This window comes from Rhipicephalus microplus, chromosome 2, assembly GCF_043290135.1.
Source record: "Rhipicephalus microplus isolate Deutch F79 chromosome 2, USDA_Rmic, whole genome shotgun sequence".
NCBI lineage: Eukaryota > Metazoa > Arthropoda > Arachnida > Ixodida > Ixodidae > Rhipicephalus > Rhipicephalus microplus.
Window position 1 is genome coordinate 81807393 of NC_134701.1, and position 25576 is coordinate 81832968.

Sequence of the window (25576 nt, forward strand, 5' to 3'; positions counted from 1 at the left end):
TGTGACCAAAAAAATGAGAAAGCGTAAAAAAATGATGACAAGAATTTGGGTTGTAGTGGCAACTGATTTCGGGTGTTTGCTTGGCAAGCAGAGTGGCAAGTGATTTCGGGTGTTGCTTGGTAAACACAGCCACGCGTGTCCCGGTGAATACAGTGAAAATAAATTCTTCGGATTAGAAATGAAGTGAAAGTTACTTTATTGGTTTACAAACACATGCGTAATGTATATATACTTCAGAATACAACGTGAAATGTTGTAGTAATAATGCGTGGTACAAACGTATATTGCTATTGGGTGTCAGATCATGTCATTATCTTTATGACTTCATGGTTTAAAGCCGGTCACATATTACAAAAACACGCACGTAACTGGACCTATTTTCTTGATGCCGCGTACTTAGTCAGTGCATAACAATTTCGAAAATATTTCATGCCCTAATTGTTTGAGCTGTGCACTAGGGACAGGATATCGCTTTGGTGTTGGACTCTTAAAGGCGAAGCTTAGGGTTCTTTCAATTTCATTCGCTTGTATTTTGTGCACTTCGTTCAGCAATGCTTTTGTTCTGAGGGTACCAAGTGAGTAAATAAATTACTAATAAATAAATTCATGAAAAATAAGTAAATAAATAAGTAAGTTTTTTAGCAACTCACGTGGGGCTTGATGAGAAAGATGAAAAGAAGTAGTCATGTTTCAATCTGTATGCGTGATCAAAATATTTATTTGATGAAAATTTCGGCCAAATAACATTTTCTTCTATTGGGCTATCAATTTGGAGGTGAATTTAGATGGCATGGCTTCTTTGGCCACTTCTACCTTGAATGCTTGCTTCGTTTTAAATTTACCCAGCAGCAACATTGGCAGCGCATAGAGAGCCTCCTCCCCCCCCCCCCAAAAAAAAAAATGTAAAATGCGACAGTGGAGTTGGAGCCTATACTTATTATTGGACAGCAACCTACCATACATATTCAGGGCAGTCTCAAGTTAATTGCTAAAGAGAATGTCATAAAATAGAAAAAAACAACAACTAAGGTCACTGAAATTTTGAATAGCAACCATCGGTGAACATCTGACTTGCCTATATTGTCCAAGGACACAGCAAACGTCCAAAATAAAAAAAATCGTTCTCTCTCTTTTATCTTCATACACCAGACCGGTGGCTGATTATACACAACAGAATATTGTGCAACGCTCAAGTCAACGCTCAACGCTCAACGCTCAAGTTAGTATTTAAATTCAGCTTTTTTCGGTTATTTCGCCACAAACTGCCGCATGGAACACTGCAGGTGCATGAAGATGAATGATCTAGCACGCCCAAGAATGCAGTATACATTACAATAAAAGAAGCAGACCCTTACAAAAATCACTCACAATCTTGAATTGCTTATTAACGAAAAGTTTACAGAAAACAATCAGGGTCCACAAATAAGGTGTGCGAATAACTTGAAATACTCGCTTAAGGAATCGTAAATCGCTTCATTTGTAATCACGGGATCACCGGTATTGAACTCGGCATACAAGAGCAAGCACATCACTGCAAGGCAGGCGATATCTAGAATGGTGATTATTCTAACGTGTGAAAAAAAAGCGGTGCCATGCTGTCTTTGGGTCTTGCGAGAAACCACAGGTGACGCGGGCCATTAGAGAAGCGCCGCCTGACGAAAAATCCCCTAGCCCCCTCCAGAGTGGCCCTTGCGGACGGCGTAGACGGGGTTGCTGTCTTTTACTGAAATTACTTTGTCGTCCAGAAGGACGTAGAAGGTGTCGCTTCTTTGCAGGGTGTCGTTGTATATTTGTAGGCCTGGAAGGTCGTTGTTGTTGTATCTTATTCGGGCCACAACCACGGCGTAATCGACTTTGCCCCACTGAAGCTGCGGGTTATTGTGGATGAAGTATTGCTCAAAGTTTTCGAACTTCACGAGCTGGTTCTTCGTCACGTCTGCTGGCAGAGGCTCCCACTGGTACGAATAGACGCCTGTGGAGATCATGTGCTGGAATATTAACGAGAAAGAAAGTGTAACTAAATTATTGTATTGAACACATAAATAGTTTTCTTTCTAAAATATCGAGCACAAAGGCATATATATATATATAGGGCCCTTCAAGCGAAATTTTTCTTCAGCGTAATTAGCCTTTTCACAAGCGCACAGCAAATTTAGCCAGAGGGCACACCAAACTCGGACTGAAATTTGAAGACGTCATGTGAAATGACATTTTTTTTCTCGTTCTTTTTTAACGCGTGAGAATAAAAGTGTTGGTTTTGCAGTAGAATTTTCTCGGTGTAGTTGGTTGTGAATGAAATATCAGCGCTGACCATGAGATAAATCTTGCGATAGATGCAAATAATAACAATCAGAGGTCAAACTCGAATCGAATGCAACAGAGTTACGTGAAAGCTGGAAACATCGAAACACACACACACACACACACACACACACACACTGAAGGTGCAGAAATACTCTCTATCTCTGAATATATATATATATATATATATATATATATATATATATATATATCAAAGCCATTACTACCAGCAATAGCATGAACATATGATGCAGCTGTGCGTGTGCTAATTTTATTTAGGGACACGTTGTGGCTACTTGGCTGATTGGGAAAATGGTGAGTAGTACGCGCTACAGAGCTCGACCTGCAGTGTGAATGCACTCTGGCAGAGGTTTGAACGACTACAGTTTCGCACATGCATATTTGTTTCACCGAAGCGTCGTTTAAGTTGCCACTGAGAATCGAAGTTTGCTGGCGAATGAAAACGCTGTGTAAAATTCGCCCGACTGGGCAGTGACGTTTCCCTCTTGAAAGCGTAGTTCGAGCATTCCGCAGGTTGGTTCCCATGTGCAGCGGTGATTATATGAAACACGCTGGAGTGTATACACTGAACCTTCGTAAAGCTCTAGTACAGTACAATTTAAAATCGAATGGCGCCTATGAGCTGAAAATTTTATAGTAAGAAACGTATTCTACATCCGCTGTGCGATGTACTGTAGGTACAATGGCATGCGTCTTCGGTTTCCCTAAAGAATACAGATACAGTCGGAGATGATGCAGATTCAGACCTTATTGCGTGGGGGGACTGCAGAAGTTTTAACTATTGACAGCGCATCTCTAATCTTCAAACCATTCAAGATATAATAAAATAACCTCTTTTTTATCCAGCCAGTAAGTCAGTTCAAAATAATAGTCTCTTTGAATTGGGCAATTATGAGGACGAAGAAACACTTCATTCGGCTTTGCTCTAGTTTTCACGTTTTATTTTACCTTTGTTTATCACTACGATGCCGTGCACATATAAAGTTCGGTTTCCCATGCAATAGTGCGCATTTTCACAGCACTTTTTTACTATACTTAGGGCAAGATGCCTAAGATGCCCCATGAAGCACGGAAATAGACCATTGGCGCCAGCGACTTCATCACCAGCGATGCTCAAAATCATCGCGTAATGATGCCACTACGTAACATGATCGGGGCGTCACAGATAATAAAGGTTTTGTGACGTCACGGTGAAGTTCCATATTGTTACGTAACACGATGAGGCCACCACACGACATCGTCTTTTTTTTACATTGCCTCTATGATCACTGGGTCAATAACGGAGGCAGTGCAAAAACGTTTATGGTGCAGACAGCAATCGAAAGGGGGTGGGTGTGGAACAGCATATCTACTGAAGAAAAAAAAAACAACTATGATCTCGTCTTCGAGTGGTCCTAGGCAAATGCATCAAAACCATGTCAGTTTATTAAGTGAGCATTTAAGACTTCCGCAATTAAATGTGAAACATTTCTTAGTGAACTTCGGCAACATTGAGCGCATCAATCAATCAATCAATCAATCAATCAATCAATCAATCAATCAATCAATCAATCAATCAATCAATCAATCAATCAATCAATCAATCAATCAATCAATCAATCAATCTATCAATCAATCAATCAATCAATCAATCTATCTATCTATCTATCTATCTAGCTGCCTACGACTTTTAGCTCTCCTGGCCATTTCAATAACGGTATCATTACCGAAATTGGTATGGCATAACGTTACTGTATGATGAGCATAAGTGAATATTCATAACATGAAAATCATAACATGTATGCCATGAATGTCATGATTTACATTTCAGGGTCTTGCTACTCTTGTGGTGGTTTCGTTCACAAGACATGTTGCAAAACTGGCATGGTAGGAGATAATTGCATGGCGAACACAAGAGACAGACCCTAACATGAAAATCATGACATGTGGGGCATGTAACAACATGACTACATGCCACGCTCATGATGCGCTGGCGGCTGTTTCGCTAGCTTCACTTATACCAAATTTGGTATTACGGTACGTGAATGGAGGACGAAGGTATGATACTGGTGCAAACATGATAAACAAGAGATGCGTGCCATGTAACAACATGACTACATGCCACACTTACGAAGCGCTCACGGACATTTCGCGAGCTCCACATGTGCCAAATTTGGTATTACGGGACGTCAATGAATGACGAAGGTATGTGGCTGGCACAAACATGATAATCATTAGATGCGTGTCATGTGAGAACATGACTACAGCCACACTCAAGGAGCCAATACATTTCGACGTGACGCGGTGCGCGTGCTCGCCGACGTTGATTTTGTTGCGTCACGGCGGTGTTGCCACGCCAGGCACCGGTTCTGCCACATACTCGCAGGTGCGCACCGCACTGCTTTGCTTTGAGGCATGCGCGTTTCAGCGCCCCCGGCATCTCTCCGTCACAAAAAGAGAGAGACGCAGTGTCGTCTGGGTAACGCATCGGCATGAAATCATGTCACATTTCGCGCTGGTTTCCGTCGGGCCGCGCCGACGGACACTGGTCGCGGCGGTCGCACATGGCGTCCGACTAAAGTGCTCGCGTTTTGCTAACGTAGCGTCACCGTGCCCTGCGTGCGCGCGCGTCAACGCTTCATTGGAGTGTATCGGGCCGTTCATGATGCGTTCGTGGCAATTTTGCTAGTTCCCCGTATACCAAACATGGTGTTACGTGACGTCAATGAATGACGAAATATATGACTGGTGCAAACATGATAACCCTGACACGCAAGTCATGTGAGAACATGGTGACATAATACGCTCATAGCGTGCTCGCGGACTTTTCGCTAACTGGACTTATACGAAATTTGGTGTCACGTGGCTTGAGTAGATGACGAAGGTAAACAACTATCTAAATATGATAATCATGACACGAAATACCTGTACGGCATCATTTACTTCCACCTCTTAACGTTTTGCTAATTTTAAACATAACATATCAACCTTTCTTATTCGTGCTTCATTATCATCGATTTCCACTGTATGTGGGATCTGCTAATTTTTATTGTTCGTACTTTCTCGTCTTCATGAGCTCCTTCGTAAACAACTGTTTATTGCGCAACGAAATGTAATATTTTCACCCTGTGATACCAGTACTCGAAAATGATGTTTTTACTTTCTTCAGATGTTTGTTAATACACAAGGGTAGCACATAACTCCTGTGTTTATTTCACGTTTTTTTAAGCGGATGAACTCCAGACTTTTTTTGCACGTGATAAGTACGCCGAAAGGCCGTCGAAAATTTTAGGTGGAACACGCTACAAAAATTCCTGGTATGTCACACGGGGACATCACAACAGCGCCCCCGATTAGTCACACGTACACGCCCACAATACGAATCTCATCAAAGTGCTTTTTCCCGACATGCACATTCAGCAAACAGGATGTAAAGCCACCAGTTTCTACACGTGGTATAGCACGCTTCTGCTTTTCCCGCCTTTCTCTGACTCTAAGCTACACTTTCATTTCGTCGTATCAGTTGTATGCCGACCGCCACCCAGGTATACGGCACGTACCCGGTATCTTTTCAGCCATAACACACAAGGCACAATACAAGGCATGAAGTTATTATTACTGCGTCCTCCTTCGCTCCGTATTCAACATGTACGTCAGCAGCCGCCTTTGCTGCTGCCTGCTAGATGGCAACAGACTACACGCAGCGCCTCCCTACAGGCCCAACTCGCAGCCCACAAAGCTCTCCCGTAATGTTATGGCTTCATAACCAGAAGAAAGTATTGAAGGACTGTGGTTCATCCTTTCATCTATTCATTCGTCTCTGGGTCCATCCGTCCGTCCATTCATTCATCCATCCATCCGGTCATCTATCCATCTTCCATCAGTTTATCTTTCTTTCTTTCTTTCTTTCTTTCTTTCTTTCTTGCGTCCATCCGTCCGTCCTTCCGTCCGCCTGTCCGCCCGCCCGCCCGCCCGTTTGTCCGTCCATCCATCCGTCCATCCATCTGTCCATCCGTCCATCTGTCCATTCATCCGTACATCCATTTATCCATCCGTCCGTCCGTCCATCCGTCCATCCGTCCATCCATCCGTCCATCCATCCATCCATCCATCCATCCATCCATCCATCCATCCATCCATCCATCCATCTATCTATCTATCTATCTATCTATCTATCTATCTATCTATCTATCTATCTATCTATCTATCTATCTATCTATCTATCTATCTATCTATCTATCTATCTATCTATCTATCTATCTATCTATCTATCTAAGTGATAGGCAGTGAAACTGCGATTGCTATGGTGCAATAGAATTAAGAAGGCCGTCTCACAAAAAATACGGCGCTGCTGTCGGTCGCGTTGTCCTTACGAAAAAATATAGATGGCAAAAATTAAATCTTAGCTCGAGCTAGAATCAAACCGAAGCGTTCTGCGTGTGATTGGAATGTATCGTACAAAACAAAGCCTTTTCATGCTCGACGTCGGTACGTGTGAAGTGATCGCGGGGGAATTGCCCTTTCTATTCTTTTTTTAATATTCACCGTTGGCCTTGGGATCATGCGCATTTTGCGTAGCTGAAGACAATGCCTTGCACTACATTTTCTCGCATTTATTATTAGGTTCATTTACGTATACGGTTTTCTTACCTGAACTTTCTGTATTGTGTACTACGTATCAATTATCTTGGTAATTTAAACTATAGAAGAACAGACGATGTGACAAGTGGAGATAAAGAAAAGCTAATGATATTTTTATAATAAGGTACAATAACTGCAAAATCCTATGCGTGGCCTGATTAAGGAATATTTACAAGAAAATTGGGTGATCTGCAACGTTAGTTGTTAATTTTAAATTATTTGGTGCACGTCAAGTCCCCAAAGAAAACTTACATTATCGATCTCAACCACCAAAAAAAATGCCCGCAGCTTCCCTCGGGGGAACACTGAGGAGGATGCGGAGCATATAATTGGTTAACGGGGTGTTAAAGTGCGACTTACTTGGGTCGATGGCTAAATTGGTTAACATGGTTGTGAAATGGGGTGTTAAATTGCGACTTGCTCGCGGGCAGCATCGGTATCGGCCTCCCGTCACCGACGCTTGCACTCGGCTTCCCGTTTTCGAAAGTCCGGGTCCTCTTGTCGACGCTTACGTTTCAAAGCGGCCGAATCCGGTGCTGCAGCTCGACGCTGACGTCTCTCAGCGGCTTCACGTTCTCTAAGGTGAGAATCTTCCGCTCGACGCCGACGTTTACGTTCGGCGTCGCGAGCTCTTCTCCGCGCTTCCTTGTCTTCGGACGACGACTTGGTTGCGGTTCCGCCAACACTTTGGCCGGCGCTGGTCGAAGGGACGTCGATTATTGCGACCTCGGACGTCGACGCGCCGTACAAACCAACCGACGAGCGGCAACTGAGCGAGCGAGCACCGACCTTGAGTATATATACAGCGCGACGGCGCATGCACTGTCAGCTGTCGAATGTTCGAGAAGGGGGAGAAGCGCAACGGCGCATGCGCGCGCGTCAGCTGCCGATGTTCTCGAAGCGCGACGGCGCATGCGCGCGCGTCAGCTGCCGATGTTCTCGAAGCGTGACGGCGCATGCGCGCTACATTATACAGCTAGCGAATGTTCGTGAAGAGGAGAAGCGCACGCGGTGTGTAGAGGAGGAAGGGTGCACAGATGGTGGAGGAGTGAAGCGCGCGCGGTGTGTAGAGGAGGAAGGGATGCACAGATGGTGGAAGAAGGAGGAGGAAGCTTGCGGACGGCGCCGCACTACAAGCCTCGAGTATTAGATGCTCCGCATCTAAAAAAGCTTTTTCTTATAGTTCCACGTCATGTTCGTGGTGCCAAGTTATCTACCAATGCCGCTATACCGATGCTGTAGCAGCGTCCTCACTGCAATGATGGCGAAAAAAATGGCAGCATATCCACGGAGTGAATGATGGAGAGTGGGGCAAAGCATTCGTCCGTCAATTCGTTCTTGCTTCTGTCTATCCATGCGTCCGTCTGTGTGACTGTCCATGCGTCCATCCGCCCGTCCGTGCGTGCGTCTGTTGGTGCGTCCATCCCTGCGTTCGCCCATGCATCCGTCCCTGCGTCCGTTCACGCATCCATCCATGCATCTGTCTGTGTGTCCGTTCGTCCATTTATTCAACACTCCAATACCACCATCTCGCATCTTTTTATCATATATTCCCCATATGGAAGTACCGCCATCCAGCGGACATTTCAAGGACGAAACGAGAGGTAGCACACGCACACTTTCTTACGGCTTGCGCTTCGGGTCTACTTCCCACCTTTAACCACCTCGAGTTCATGGTATATACTAGTTCACCGTATTCATTGCACTGCTGCCCAACACTCGCTAAACCCTTCTAAAACCAAGGAGGTTACATCCAGAGAGTATAACACAGCAATCATTTCCTGTCAGATAGTGCTCAATGTACATGCCAATGGCTGCTAATGGGAAATGAGAGACAGGAGAATACGGCTTTTACTTTGTTACGGCTTGCGCTTCGTATCTACTTCCCCCTTTTAATCATCTAGAGTTCATGGTATATACTAGTTCATTGTATTCATGGCACTGCAGCTCAACGCTCGACAAACCTTTCTAAAACTAAAAAGGTTACACCCAGCGAATATAACGTAGCAAACGCTTTCTTGTCAGATAGTGCTCAATCTACATGCCGATGGCTGCTAATGGGAAATGAGAGACAGGAGAATTCGACTTTTACTTTCTTACGGCTTGCGCTTCGTATCTACTTACCATCTTTAACCACTTCGCGTTCATGGTATATACTAGTTCATTGTATTCATGGCACTGCAGCTCAACGCTCGCTAAACCTTTCTAAAACGAAGGAGCTTACACCCGGCGAGTGTAACGTAGCAACCCTTTCTTGTCAGATAGCGCTCAATGTACATGCCGATGGCTGCTAATGGGGAATGAGAGGTAGGAGCATTCGGCTTTTAGTTAACGCGCATGCCGCGAACTTTTTAGTGTTCAACAAAGCACATAAGAAATCTCCCACCGGCACCACCTTGCAGGTCAAAATGTAACACTGGTTACTCACTACGACTACGACTACGAGGGACGAACAGGTGCCGCTTTAAGTAGCTTCGCCCCTAAAAAACTATGCTTGTGCTGCTTTAAATGCGTTCGCCACAAAGAAAGCCAGGTGGAAAAACTCACAGCTCCTTCATATGTGATGATTGTATGCATTGCCCGGAATCAGGCGTAGATTTTCGGGGACGACGAGGAGCAGTGGGGAGCCAATGCAGGAGTAATTTTTGCGATGTTGAATGGCGACATGAATCGCAAATGGGGTGGTGAATTCAGAGTTACGGGTCGCTTTGATTATTTCACTGAGGGAAAGGGGGCGTTGTTGCTCATAACCGAACGCGTCCAAATTAGGGAATTTGGAGGAGATTACAGCCAAATAGTTGTCAAAATTGTCTTCTTCAGAGCCAGCATACTGAAGTGGAAGACAAGGTAAGCAGGTTACGTGCAGCGACCACACTTGCAAGCAACAGAGAAGTAATTTTGGAGCCGCAATGCCCAATTATCAAATGGGCCAACTGAGTCGCGTAGTCCGACCAACTAGCACAGAGAATGGTAATCTGTGACAATCTTGACATGTTGTTCACACAAATAGGGTCTCAATTTTAGGATGGCGAAAGCAATCGCAAGGCATTTCAAGATCTACGAATGCACAATTTCTCTCAGCACTCATCAAAGTACGACTTGCATTCGCGACAGCCAGTTCACGTCCGTCATAAAAATAAACAAGCGCAGTTGCAACACCGATACCACAAGCGTCTGTGTGAAGTTCCGTGAGTGCCTCCGAGTCGAATTGACGACAATGTGGCCCGGAAGTGACCAAAAACTTCAGCTGCTCGACGGCAGTCTCACAATAAGTGGTCCATCGGTTTTTGCTCTCCTTGCGGATCAAGCATGTCAGTGGATGAGAAAGCTGGCCTATGTTCCCAATAAACCTCCACAAATAAAAGCGGAGACCCCAGTTGCAAAAAAGATCCTTCACCGTCGTTGGTTCTCTCGCACTTCCTCGCGCCGATCCTTCTTTCTTTCTCGCACTGTTTCAATTCTGCGTTACAATATTTTGTTTAATTTGTGGGTGGTATGTACAATGTGTCCAGCAAAATGCGATGAAGAAAATGTGGCGTATGAAATCTGCGTAACATAATAAAACGATTTGAGACCATAGAGATCGGTAATTGTTATTGCAAATAGATCAAGGCAAATCACAGAAAGTTGAAGAAAAACAGCGCCAGGCCTGTACGGAAGGCGCAGCACAGTCACAGCGAAAGCTAGAAAAGCGGCCTTTCAGAGCCTTTTCAAAACACTCATTGGGAAACTTCTGAAAGCACACTTGCTCGATACCCCACTAGGGCATTAATAAGAAGTTTGTTAGGTAGCCGGCTGGCATCTGCTATGCAATTTTTTGTCATTCTTCTGAGAAGCGTAATATCCGCTACACGCTTGGATGGAATTTGGCTCTAATTGTTCATGCAGTGGCTGACGACGATGAAAAATTATGGCTGAAGTGGGTATGCAACAAAGTTAATAAGGGAACAAGAACAAGCTTTTGCAATGAGTCGGAGCATAGGACGGCCCACTCATTACGCTAATCGCATTTGCGACGACTGGTTATTCTTTCGCTGTTTTGAAAGACTTTATAAGCCGTATTAACGCGACTTCTTTCCCAACATCAAGCCTGCCTAAGGCAAGTTTGCCAAAAAGTCACGAGCACTGGTGTGGCTCAGTGGTAGAATGCTGGGCTGGCACCCAGCGGACCCGGGTTCAAACCCCACTGTGTCATTGGTGCTAGGGTCATTGGTGCTAGGTCATTCGTGCTAGTGTCATTCGCGCTATTGTGATGTTGTAGCGGGCACCGACGGAGGACAACTGCGCGTGACGCGACTTGTGATCTCATAACAGATTTCGCTGTAAAAGTGCACCTAATGTAGGATATTGGGGTGTCAATAGGCATTTTGTGTAGCTGTTTGGCGCTAGTAAAGTTAGACGAGAACATATCTTGTATGTTGAGGTCAACGTGGTCATGTATGCCATGGCTGCATACAGAGTCTTCAAAAGGACACATTTTTGAGCGTAATTTCACAATCCCGAAAACGCAACTGTTACTACGGAGCAACGCCTTTTAAGCGAGAAAACACGTAAAAAAACTTGCGGGTGGCAACACCACCATGAGATTGCCGCACCAAACACCATGACGTCAAATTCCGAAGGCTTAAACGGAGCGTGAAGTAGCTAGCTTCAAAGCAATGAAATTGAAGCCCATTATCATTTGTGGATGCGACTTTGCTTGTATACGACGTTTCGGGAAATTGCATTGAGCTAATGTCGTGAAATTACGAAGAATACAAATCTAAAATATTTGATGTCACGCGAAGAGTTCCAAATCAACATTTAAAAATGAAACTTGAACCTCGATTTTCTCTTCCAATATTGAACTTATGATAGTGAAAGATATGACATCAGAGTTCTCGGAGTGTCATTTGCAAATGTAAACCAAGATATTGTGTTTCTTTAGTGTCCCTTGAACGGCATAAATAGAGCAGTAGTGTTGCGTGTCGTGTAAGGAGCTCGATCACCACAGACGTACACGGAATACGGACGCCGTGACGATGGTGCGCGTCGGGTAGACCAGGCTGGGGCCCAGGAAGAAGGCCCGGCAGAGCCCACTTTCCAGGGAGCTGTAGCCTGGCATGTGGGTCACCTCGCGATACCGCTTGTTCGCCAGCAGGGTCTCGTTATTCACGAACTCCAATGGCACCATGCACAGGTACGTCTCTTCGCCATTGGCCATGGTACCGACCTGGAGGAAGGGTGATAACTTGTGCATTGAAAGAACGAAGAACCACAGCTCTGTATTTAGTGACTACAGTTAACGCTAGAAAAAGTAGATTGCTAATCGTATTATTGCTACTACCACTTCTATACTTGAAATACCTTGAACGAATTCGGGTCGATGTAGTACATCCCAAAGGTGTAGCTGTGGACCTTCTCGTCGTCGAAGTTTTTGATCCAGCTGGGTGGGACCCTCTGACGTGGCTGCGCATGCCCTCCTGCGACACGAAAGAAACGGGTGAGGATGGCAATCTTTATCGAAAGGCTAGTCAGCCTATTTCAAGGAGCCATAGGCTGCTCAGCAGAATCACGGCCTATCAAGTGATCCTTCGGAGTATTGTTTTAACTCGAAAATGTTAAACAATGCACCTCGACGGCGTCCACCGGGACTCCGCAGACCCAATGCTGTGACGGAAATGTCGTTGAAAAATATTTACGACAATATTGCAAAGAAAAGAAAAACCACAAGGCAAGCATTGTCGCGTGAAATCGAACCAGCAATCTTTCGATTCCGAGCGCACGGGGCTAACCACTACGCTACAAAGCGTACGTTGCTTGCAGTGCTAACGGGAAGCCCTTTATATATATCGCGCACCTTTTGGCAGTCCACAGTGCTTCGAAACTTTGGCGCATTTTCATTATCAGTGGCGAGATGACGCGCCGGGTTCACGTTCGGCGCGCTCTAAAGGGTCATCACCTCAACTTAGCGCCGCCTCCACGAAGCATGGTCTCTACGGCGCATGCGCTTGTCAAACTCATCATTCATAAGAGGACGAAGGTCACTTTGAACGCTGCTGCGGCCGCGCTTACAAAAGAAGCACGTGACTGACACATGACGCGAGAGCAATTTTGAGAGTTAGTCGTGCTTGTCCTGTGTATATCCGTGCGTTCGTTTCGTGCTTTCTTCTGTTTGTGCAGAGCACTGTAGGTGTCGAGCTGTAGCATTGGTTAGTGCTCGTTCGTCCTCTGTATACTAATTTTGTGCGTGCTTTTTGCTTGAGGTATGAGCTTCAAGTTTTGAGTTGTTTGCTGTTCTTAACATGACTTGGCAATTTGTTGCTGTTGCTGAAACAATGCCCAATAAGCGATCAACTACCTCTGTAAAGACGCGTTTCACGTTTGTGCTACACCGATTTTCATGTAGGTAGATGTACCATGTCTTTTTCGCACTTTTCCACTGTTCGTTCTCGCGAGTCCATCTTATAGCTTTGAAGCTGATGCCCGTCGCCACAAACAATTAGGAATTAGTCTCCGAAGGTTCCAAACGCGAGCAGAATCAAACGTGCCTGAGTGTACGCGAAGCTGATGTATAGATGTGGAGTTGTAATGTACGCCTAACATAGAGCCTGCAATGCTTCGCAGCTCAGCCGTTGCTGGGAGAAAAGAGTGGTAACGGGTGCCAGCTTAGCAGAACAAGCCCGAACAAGAGGCTTCGGAGCTAGAGATTTGTTACGCTGCTTCACCGCAACACTGTAGTACACTGCATTGGGCAGTGCTAAGCAGCACTGAAAAGCTTGCGAAGATGGCAACACTGTTCATCGAGGTGATGGTTTTTAAAACAGGTAACTCGAATAATATTTCGAAACGAATTGACGAGAACCTAACACTTTTGCTCCAGACAGATGGATGGATGAAAAACGTTTATTGGGGTCCTGAAGGATTCCACTCCCGTTTTAGAGGTGTAGGATCGCGGGCCGCTCCCACGTTGGGCGGGGAGGCCCAGCCTCACCACCGCATCGTGGGCCTTCTGGACAGCCTTGAGTTGTTGTATGAGAACCGGACTCGTGAGCATCAAATGAAAGGAGTTCTCAGAATATTCTTCATTTTTTCTTCGTATAAGGACCCGGAAATAGCCTTAATTGTCCCCAGCAAACTGTGCAGCTGGCGGAAGCAAGCAGGCCTGTCCACCAATGATGAATATGAACGACGCACTAAAGTGTTACCTTGGGCATCAAGTGCCGCATAGGTATCACAGCATCGTGTAGGCTGTCGGAAGCACGTAGATGGTTACAAAAATCAGCAGACAATATGATGAAATAAGAAAGAAGGGCCAATAGAAGCTACTGATGGGTGGCTATAGTCGGTAACAGACAAAAATTACTATATGTTATGCTGCTGAAGCTACAGTGGGCCTGCCACTTGTCTGCACGAAGAAATCGTATGGGTGGTGTTCGCTGTTGACTTATAAGTATTTTTTTCGCTACTAATGTAAGAGCTACGCAAATTATTCATTAAAAATTTAACGTCCCTACTAAATATATTGCTTCAACTGGGATGTCAGAATGCGTGCTGAATTTCGTCAGAGAGTTTATGACATCAACGCGTGTCTGCGTGGGAAGACCACCCACCTTAAAGACGCGGAATGTGCTTGACAGAGAGCAAATGTGATTGGGTTGAATGTCTACACAAATTCTTTTTGGTGGGATGACGGGGGGGGGGGGGGGGGGCAGAACTTACATTTATTCGTGATGATTTGGTGACACGTGAGCAAGGCGATTATATGGCAAAAAGCACGTAAATAAAGAGGGGATACGGCATCAATACACTCTTGGTGCGCTATTGCGCCTAGGAACAACATACGAAACCATGTCACGACTAGCTCAACATCTAGCACAAGGCTGGAGACTACACGCTGTCTCACATCCGACCTCTCTTTTTGTTAATCCTCGATGGGCTTTCGATATCACACTCCACCCCATTTTTTTCGTCTCATAGCCTTGAAGCCACCAAAACATCCATATCGTTCTCGAATGCTGAAACAATGTGATCCTTCTTCTTCAGTCGCTTCTTCTTGGTCTGAAGCTGGGCCTGTTTGTGTACCTTCACCTTGTACTGACGTTCCTGCTGGCATTCCGTCAGACGTTTCTTCTCATGCCCAGTGCGAGGATTCCACTTCTTGCGCCTGTTCTATCGCCTATTCTCGCACCGTTTCAGCTGTGTCTTCAGCGAAACTGGTCACCTCTAACTTTGATTTTTTTTGTCTTGTCCAGAGCCCAGTGACATTTCTACTACTCCTGAGCCTGTTTCGCACGGCACATTTCACATTTCTTAAGGCGATTTACCTTTTCTGCCCTCGCTTCCAGTGGACGGACTACTTCCTACTCTTCCTTTTCAACCTTGGGTCATATCTGTACCAGCTGACGAGTCAGTCAGTGAAGCTTGCTGTAGTCGACTTGGTCGTCGCGGTAGAAGCAAGCAACAGCCTAGTGTGCCTTTTGCGCTTTCGTGTTTTTCGCAATGACAAGGCTGTCTTGGCTTGTGTCGCTTGTTCTTGCGTGACTAAGCAACTGGCTTCACAGCTTGTTTTTTGGCAAGGGGCGCACCACCAGCTGGTCGGTTATCTCAGAGAGCTTCTATCATACAACTGAGATGCTGTCGGGGCTCATTTACAGAATTCACACGTTCTAGTACAGCCGAGTAAATGCTTGCATTGGATTTTTTTAAAGACGATAGTCTTCCTTGGAGATCTTCGACGCAAAAACTGTGGTCTGTCTGTCTGTCTGTCTGTCTGTCTGTGTGTCTGTTTGTCTGTTTGTCTGTCACTCTGTCTGTCTGTACATTTGTCTGTTTGTCTGCCGTTACCGAGAACCGGGTACTCTAAACAGCACTAGCCGATACCTTGAACGGCCAACCGCAGCGCCTCTCAATGTTGCTCAAGAATCAGCGTTCATACGTGTGCGATTATCAATTAAAAAACAATTATTGCGCTTATATGAGGTACCGTAACAACACGTACATATTATGCATGTTCGTCTTTTACTAGGAAAGACATACAAAAGTAATTCTAAAGGCCATAGCGCTTATCACGCTGCGCTGACAATGCAACGCTTGCACGCGGAAACGCGAGTGTTTTCAACGCTTTGCTAAGAAGACACGGTGGTGTCCCCAACCCGTCGCCTTGCATTCTACACCTTATCCCCTCGGAGACGGGCGCGCATGCCTGTCTTAGGGCCACGCGCTTTGTTTTCCAAAAAAAAAACTGCCAGATGGCGCTCATGTCTCTTGTGTGACGTGACTGCATGCGCTCATTCCGTCCGCTGCACGCTCGAGGCACTCTAACGCAGCACCTCCAGAACACTATTCGCCGATTTTCTTGCGCCGAACATCAAATAAATGTTTTGTTCACTCTCTTCACATGCAAGACTATCGTCTTTCGACGACATTTGCAGATTACGTGCAGATACGGGGCCAATTTTTCGCTTCTTGGTTTTCAATGATTTTGTTTGGAGTGGCAACTCTCTGGCAATGGCCTAGGTCCAGCCATCACTTCTTGAATCTTGAGTTTTAACATGAAGCTATAAATTGGCTCTGAAAGAAACCGTCGCTGGGGTTGTGCGGCAATGGCGAAAAAAGCAAAGTGTCTGTAGAAGATGTTGCTTGTGCAAAAACGGCTTAAAGCTACTAGGCAGCACAACAGCATGAGACATTCTTGGCAGCAACTTCTCCGGGCATCGTATGATAACACCCGTGCTGGGATGGCGAATTTACATTGGATGAGGTGACCGGACAATAAGTTCAGCGTGAGCCACTTCAATCCAGTTTTCTCCCAGGATCAAAAGCAAAGGGTTTCTAGCCAGAACTGGAACCTCGTGAACTGCAGAAATAGGCCCCACCGGGATGCAAGTACATAATGCACCAACTGGCATGATGGCACCACCACTTACAACAGATATGGGTGGCTTGGACCATGGTAACAGGTTCGTGAACCCAACAACGGACAGTGAGGGCATTGCGTATTCAAAAACACTTTCTGGCATTGCATCAGCGGGGCTTAGAAGTGAAAAATCGGCTGTAATCAAAAGCGCAGTGCATAAATGGTTCCTCAAGCGCTTCTGTGGTTTGAAGGCAGGCCGTAGAAGGAAGGCTCGTTTGCTGGCCTTTAGCATTTCATTTGAAATGGGAGCACTTGGATGTAAAGTGGCCAGTTTGGCAGAAACAGTTAGCATGTGGCCTTGCTTTGGTTGTTCCTGGGGCGATAAGCAGGTGCATCATTTTTTGAGCTGATTGCAAAGTAACGGTCTTGTTCTTCCATTGGTAACAAGAAAATGCTACACGAGACTGGTGAATAAGCCGGATGAATTGGTGACTAAGATCTGTTGTTCATATAACCAATCTGCTGCACAGGCATAGGAGGTGCTCGTGTACGTTGATATTCTTGCTGCAATTGGCGGCTTACTTGCGAAAACAGTGACATGCTCCAAAGTTCATTCGAGTTGGGTTACAACAGCAAGAAACACACTCACACTCGGAGGGCTGTTATGCAGGGATAGTTTTTGCGATGTTTGCGTCGCGCACGCCCGTTCGGGTGTATTCAATGCACTGAGGATATGACACTTGCACAGGACCTAGTGAAATTACGCGCAATTTTGCCAAAGAGTAGTCAACGAGGCTCTCACGGAGTAACTACGTGGCTTGTGACTATGTGCTATCACTGCGAAAGCGTCAGCTTGTCACCTAACTGGCTCTCGAACGCAGTATAGAAGCCTTCCAATCGGCAGCGCGGCCATGGAGCTTGCGAAGTGCTATGACGAGGGGAATAGATGATATACATGACACCAATCCCTGGGTTCGCTCGGGTTCTTAAAGCCAATGGTGAGCTGAAATGCTACTGTAACCTCTAAATGTTGGCAGCGAAGTCGAAACTTCAGACAACGTAGTGACTTGAACTGCAACGGTCAGCCGTTGTAACGATGTCATGAACTGTTGTAGTAGATTGCTCAGCACTTGCGTACTTGAAATTGACTGCTCTGGTGTTTTGTCGGGACCACCAGACTGCTGATGGTTGTGGGCGATGTCATGAAGCAAGTGTTCAGTCATGTGTTCCTTCCAGCCAGTCGTCTCCAAGTTACGGCGTGAAAGCTCTCAGCGTATAAAGTTCGTTGTGAACCAGTAGAGGTCTCCCACAGTGGTCTCATTCCAGTTTATAAGCGGCGCTTGGTGGACGGTTGTACAAGCTCGAAAAAAGCTTAGGCCAGGCAAAACCAGAGAGGCGGGCATCTAGTACAAAACACCAACTCACGCGATATGGACGAGTGGCTCCGGTTTTTTCGGCATGGTTCGTGAATGAATACGCCAAATCTGAGGACTCGGCGACGTAGCCAAGGCGATTAAACGACAAAAAAGGACTTTAATAAAGAGAAGCTACGGCATCAATACAGTAGTGGTGCACGCGTGAGCCAAGGAACAGCATTCAAAATAGCTTCATGACTAGCTCAACACAGAGCTCAGGCTACCAGATTACATGCAGTCTCACATATTTTTAGGTTTTAACAAACTATGGCTTACAATCATTCTTCGACCAATAATTGTTTCGCGTAAGCGAATCAGAAAAATTGTCAGCCTCAACAAAATACGAAGCGCTGAAGTTTGGCGAATGGGGAACAAGTGTTGAAATAGGTACACGGTTATACTTTGCACTGCTTTCTACAACCTTATGAATAGCACCCAACATAGGGAAGATCCTTTTTGTGGTCTACTATGGTCATTCGAGGAACACGAAACGGATCTAGCTACTCGATAAAATGACGATATGGTGAATGACGAGCCGCCAGGACACTGCACATGTGCGCAGTATTCCTTAGCAATGGTGCCGCGAAATGGGGGGAGGTAAAGGCGTGTCACTGCTCTCCCCGCTTACGAAGTGATACTAAGTGGCATCAATTTCGCCCCGACTCCTCCATAAATTGATTGGACGGGTGGTTTCCACTTGCCTCCCCGCCTTCCTTGCGCAGACCTATGGCCGTCTGGATTAGTGAAAACTTGCGCGCGCTGCTTTCACCCTCATCAACTATAATTAATATGTTAGCGAAGTCTGCTATACGCTGCTTGCATTGTTAAATTTATAAATTGGTGCTCACTTACACGTCACATGACCGAGACAGACCTGTGGCACAGGCTACTGTAGGGTTACAGAGCTGTTGAAAAATGAAAATATGATCTTATTTGTGATGAAAGAGCAGCATTAAAAAAGAGACTAGGACTAAGGAAGACACGACAAAGGCGCTGTGTCTCCTTTTGTCCTCATCTGTCTTTTCAAAGCTGTTCCTCCAATACAAGCACGAACCCATTGCTGGCCCAACCTTCACTACTAGTCTTTTTGCCACGACTCGCCTTCCATGAAGAGAGATGAGAGGCAGGCCAATACAGCAGTCAGCAGCACGATGAGAAGCATCTTGGCGAGAGAACAACCAGTACTTGGCTGTTGAAGATGATGATGATGGTGACAGCTCAAGCATGGCTCATACCCATTCAGCAGAGTCAGCCAATATTGAGCTGAATAATGTTGTGCGAGAGAGAAACTCTTCATTAGAAAAACAGAGATTTTCGCCGGTATCTATACATCGCTGGCATGCTACTGTGTATAGGGTTGGGAAAGGAGACTGAAAGATTTCACCAGAGAGAGAAGAAAGACATGAAAAAATTTTGTGGTCTCGTGAACTTGATAAAACTATTTGCATTGTAGTATCAGGTAAATCAAGGCTGTGCTGTGTGAGACATAGAATAATTAGAGCTTTCCGGCAAGGCCTATACTGGATAGGTAATGGATCAATGACAGTATGACCCGACGATGTTTAGAAGGTCCACGAACAAGGCCTAATATGTTGCGCAACGTTAATTGTTCGTGGCAGATTATGTGCATCGTTTCTTCTTCAAACAGCTGCCTCTCATGCGGTACGCGGGGCATTCTAGTAGTATGTGCTGCACTGTCGCTATGCTCCCATGGTTATCAAAATATGAACTTGTGGTGCACCCTATCTTGTACATGTAAGTGTTCGTGTATGCTACGATCAGTCGAAGACGATGATATAATGTCTCTAGGTGGCGAGGGAATGAGTTTGAGAGTTTGTCGCTCAGTTCTGGGTCAATGCAGTAGAGAAAGCTGTTGCTGTGAAGTGGCAAATTCCAAAGATGGTCTTTTTCTTTGTAGGTATATCTTTTCGCGATGTTCCAAGCATCGACTTTTGTGAAAAATATTTTGAAAAAATGGTCGTATACTGCTTCCTTACCATTTGATGGTACTTCGCGGAATGTGTAGTGCGTCACCACACCACCACATGAGAAATAAAGAGGAATACATTGCCATTTACCATGTCTCCTAAATTAAAAATATATTTTACATATAATTATGTCACCCACTAAATATTGTGAATTATTTTTTAAAATATACCTGGATCCTGCATGTTTTAAATTAGCTAAAACATTGGTGGTTCCCACGTACAGTGGAAATCGATGATATGCGAAGTATGCATGAGGTAGGTTGATATGGCAACCTAAAATAAGCACAACGCTACGAGGCAGATGTAAACCATGTCATACAAGAATTCGTTCTCATGATCGTCATGTTTGGACGTGTCCTTTACTATCGTCGTCATTCACCCTCACGTGCTACCAAATTTGGTGTATGTGGGGCTAGTGAAACGGCCACGAGCATGCTATGAGCGTAGCATGCGTCACGTTTTATATGCAACGCATATCATGGTTATCATGTTTGCACGAGTCGCTGTCGTTTACGTCATTCACGTCATTCGCTGTCCACTCACGTCAGGTAATACCGCAGTCGGTGTATATGGAACTAGCGAAACAGCCACAAATACGCTATGAGCGTAGCATGTAGCCATGTTTTACATTCAAACGCTTATCATGATTATCATGTTTGGACATGTAATTTACTTTCACCGTCCATTCACGTCACATAAATCAGAATTTCGTATATGTGAAGCAAGCGAAACGGCCGCAAGCGCATCATCAGCGCGGTATGTTGTCATGTTTCTACATGACATGCATGCCATAATTATCATGTTTGAATCAGTCATATATTTTCGCTATCCACAGACATCACGTAAAAACAAAATTGGTATATATGAAGATGGAAAAGCAGCCGCGAGCACGCTATGATCGTAGCACATAGTCCTATTTTTCATGACAAGCACGTCATGATTATGATGTTTGCATGTGTCATTTACCTTCGTCCTCCGTTCGCGTCCGTAACACCAAGTTTGGTATACGTAGAACTAGCGAAGCGGCCGCGAGCGCCTTATGAGCGTAGCATGTAGTCCTGTCTAAATGACACGCATATCATGTTTGGACGTGTCATTTACCTTCGTCGTCTATTGAAGTCACGTGATACCGAGCTTGGTATATATAAAGTTGGCGAAACGGCCGCGAGTGCATCATGAGTGTGGCATGTAGTCATGCTGTTACATGACACGCATGTCACGATTATCATGTTTTCATTAGTCACATACCTTTGTCAACCATCTATGTCCCGTAATACCGAACTTGATGTGAAGCTAGCGAACCGGCCGCGAGTGCATCTTGTGTGTGGCTTGTAGTCGTGTTGTTACATGACACGCATGTCATGATCATCAAGTTTCCACCCGTGACATACCTTCGTCATCCATTCTTGTCCCGTAATACCAAACTTGGTAGATATGAAACTAGTGAAACAGTCGCAAGTGCATCATAAGCGTGACATGTAGTCATGTTTTAAGCGCGAGACAGACGTGCGATTTTCCGTCTGATGCGGCGTGCGCTGTCGCATGGCGCGGCGTGCCGCATGTGACGTCTTGGGACACACGGGGGCGAAGAAGCTCTCAGCGGCTGGCTCCACCCCCATGCGACGCCTTGGCACGGACGACTTTGTAACCTCGTAATGAAGCTCAAAACAAACAACATTGCTCAGCCACGCTTCGTTCCATACAAAAATTGAATAAAACGTCTTCGTGAACGACAAGCAGTTCGTAACCACGGCAATAGCTGATTATTCACAACTCCGACAGGAAGGCCTAGCATAGTGGGCGCCGGCCGTCGCCTACGCCGTTCACACGCGAGCTCGTCATCGAGCGTTCGTTTTTGACAACACTGTCAAGCATTGCGCTCGTATGTAATGCATTAGCGTACATTATTACTTTATCGATGCTATCGATGAGAAAAGCAAAGGCGGAAGCGAAGCAAGCCAGCGCAGAGACGCCGGTAGCTGTGTTTACCTGCGAAATACCTTGCATCGCTGCTCGCGATCTCCGATCTCGCTAGCGGTTTCAAAACGGGCGTTGTCGAGCAGAAAAGGCAACTTCAAACATCACTGTATTCAATCCGTAATAATATCACGTTACCACGGAAATGAACTCAATGTTTATCATGCCGCCGCAGTTGGCGATGTCAGCAAACTCATGCTCGCACCGCTCCATCGACTCGCCGAGAGCCTTGGACAACGGGTGATGGGAGCGGCGACAGGGAGATGGCGCCACTAGCATCGTGACGCCACTCGTATGCTCGCGCTGTGATTGGCTGCTGCCATGCGGCGGTGCGATGCTGCGACAAAAATATCTCGCCGGTTTAATGCTCACCGCACCGGCTATGCGGCGGTGCGACGTGATGATACGTTACGAAACGTCATGAAATGTCACCACTCCGGCAGTCGCATCGTCGCACCGCACGCCGAATCGCAAAGGAAATCGCACGTATGTCTCGCGCTTTACACGACTTGCATCTCATGATTATCAGCTTTTCAGCAGAAGCATACCTTCATCCTCCTTTCATGTCTCTTAATACCATATTTGGTAGATTTTAAGCTAGCGAAACGGTCACGAGCGCTTCATGAGTGCGGCATGTAATCATGTTGTTACATGACACGCATGTTATGGTAAACGTTTTCACCAGTCACACCCTTTCCTCTTGCATTCATGTCCCGTGATAGCAAACTTGGTAGATGTGAAGCTAGAGAAACGACCATGAGTGCATCATGAGCGTGGCATTTAATCATGCTGTTACATGACAAGCATGTCATGGCATTTCAAACTTTTGCAGGTCTTCTCAAAATTCTTTGAGAGACAGAGGCTGGGGGGCGCGAGCTCTCGTGTTTTAAGGAGAGACGCATTAGACATAATGCAGAGCAGCAGCACACCCACTCGCTCCTGCATGTTGAAGAGGCAGCGTTGAAGCCCTACTTCTGGATATCTTCAATCACCTTTGTCGATGACTGGAACCACCCCAGCACCCAATACAACCACCCCCGACCGCAGTACACTGAAGATTTTTGAAGTAAACGAGCTTTTCTCGACCCAACTGATAGAAGCGCTAACCGAAACGACGAGGACGAACTCACACTGCTCACGCTGCCCGATGCTGGCGTGGTGGCTGCCACAACAGCTGCTCCTCGCCGTGACTGCAGTGCCACCCAACTCCATCTAGCTCACCCATGTTGAGCCCTACCTTCAAAAATCACAGCCGTGTTAACCATAGAAGTGGTCACAGTCGAAAGAACTGAAATCGCCCCTGAAGACGACACCCTCGAAGCCGGATGGATCCCTAGCCACCGAAATAAGCAACGCAAGCATGCATCGAACGCTCCGGCATCGCCATACCCCAATGCTGTCCGATACCAAGCGTGTCCGATACACCACTGCGGAATGGATCTGCCCAGCGTCTCCTTCGCAAACCCAGGCAAACGCGTCTGCCAGATGATCATGTCGAAGTTGTGATTCGCCCGAGGGGCGGCCTCAACCTTTCCAAAGTAGGGGAAGCACTACTTCGCTATTCTATTCTACGCGAAGTGGATCTGCATGCAATGCTACTCCAAGACGCACATGCGTTGAAGCTAATCTCATAGTAGTAAGCATACCTGATCTATCCCACGCAGAAATATACAGTCGGATCTCCAAACTACAGGCGGAAACTATAAACCTATAACGTTCGAGCCTACGTTACTTCCCCTGAGAACACAGCAAAGGGAGTGATCCACAATATTCTCTCCTACGACTCTTCTGAAGACATCTCAACAAGTCTCGTTAAAGACCGCACCACCAAGATACTACAAGCTCACCGAATGGGGAAGACAAACATGGTACTGATTGTATTCGACGGTGACCACGTCCCTTTCTATATCTACTATCGAGGGGCCGAATACAAATGCTACCTACATAAGAAGCGCACCGAAGTCGGCAAAAAATGCGGGGCAGCCGGCCACCGTTCGGATGTCTGCCCCAAACCAAATGCCAGAATCTGCACGCGGTGTGTCACAACCAACCCTGCTGCTGCTCATTCGTGCACCCTTAGGTGTTTTCTGTGTGGCCAAGCCCACCAGATAGGTGACAAAACCTGTCCTCAACGCTATCAGACAACTCGCCTTCTCGTTTACCGTCGCTAAAAAAAAAGCTAACCTCCAACAACAACAGTACCTCTCAACCATGATTTCCACGCAAGATGCTCATCCGGAACGCCAGGATCTGAAGCCTAGCGACACCCGCTCCCACAGCCCCACTCCAACTTCGACGCGTCGTGGCTCACGCAGCCGATCAAAGCAGCGGCGCATGAATCAGCCCCAGGAGCTCCTATTGGGATATGCGGCGCCTGAGGATTCAGATGCCCCCCCCCCCTTTAGCAGCGGCAACCCGGTCTCACCCTCGCCACCCCTACTGTAAGCTGGGCTAGCATTGCCTCCCAACCTGCACCTATACATAATACAGCGCCTACGACTGCTCACACGACCACACCTAATAAAGAAATTATGTTAAGTACCATCACACTTGAGGTGCATTCACTCCTTACGTTAGTACAAGAACTTCGAGTTGAAAACGCCGCTCTTCGGAAACAACTTGCCCAGCAACCTCCTTCCTCTTCTTTGCTTCACTCTGCTAACCTCCACGCCAATTCCGCCCCCGCCCCCCTAAACGAAAGGCTCCAGAAACAGAAGAACCAATCACACCATCGTCGCAACCACCTACTATCTCAGCACCCATTTTGCCTGTAGGATCTGTGCCGCAGCAGCAACTCCACGAGATGATTCAAACCGTACTTGAATGGCAGTTACCGCTATTGCTTGAACAAACCATAGCACAAACGCTAGAGCAATCCCTCGATTCAATCCTCACAGCAAAGTTGGAGCACCACCTCACCTTAATGCTCGACGGAAAGCTGGAAGGCCGAGCGACAATTATCCAGAACAAGCTTGAAGCCACACTTTCGAGTCTTCTCGCCAGCTACAATAGCAGAGTCACGGAGCTTCAGTGGTGTACTTATTGCTCTCGGTCACACTCGCATCAAAAGCCTTATAGACGCATTAACAAAGATGGCCATGAGTAATCCACACTCAGTACAGGCTTTGGCAGTGGAAATGCCGTGGCTACCACCTAAGAGGAGCGTGCTGCAACAATTTCACTCGACCCTCAAAGAAACAGATACACCAGATATTATTGCTTTACAGGAATCGAGCGGAGAGGCTAAGCTGGTCGGATACGACTCCTTTACGGCTGCTCAAGCCCCTGACAGTTGCGAAGTCCTTACCACCCTCGTGAAACGAAATATGCCTGTAATTCAACACCCCTTACTCTCGCGGGTGCTGTAAGAATGATTTGAAGCGGAACTTAGTGTAGCCTTTACTCCAAGTAACGCT

At 46.2% G+C, this 25576-nt stretch overlaps 1 protein-coding gene across 1 annotated transcript; it reads right to left on the bottom strand.

Moving 5' to 3' along the window:
* Nucleotides 1-1477: 1477 nt before the first annotated feature.
* LOC142790066 (uncharacterized) lies at nucleotides 1478-19357 on the bottom strand. Its single transcript, XM_075885106.1, has 4 exons — nucleotides 19297-19357; nucleotides 12289-12404; nucleotides 11942-12154; nucleotides 1478-1988 (listed from the first exon to the last, which is right to left on the bottom strand). Exons 1-4 carry the CDS (start codon nucleotides 19355-19357, stop codon nucleotides 1668-1670), a joined length of 711 nt encoding a protein of 236 aa, XP_075741221.1. The 3' UTR covers nucleotides 1478-1667.
* Between the last annotated feature and the right edge of the window lie 6219 nt (nucleotides 19358-25576).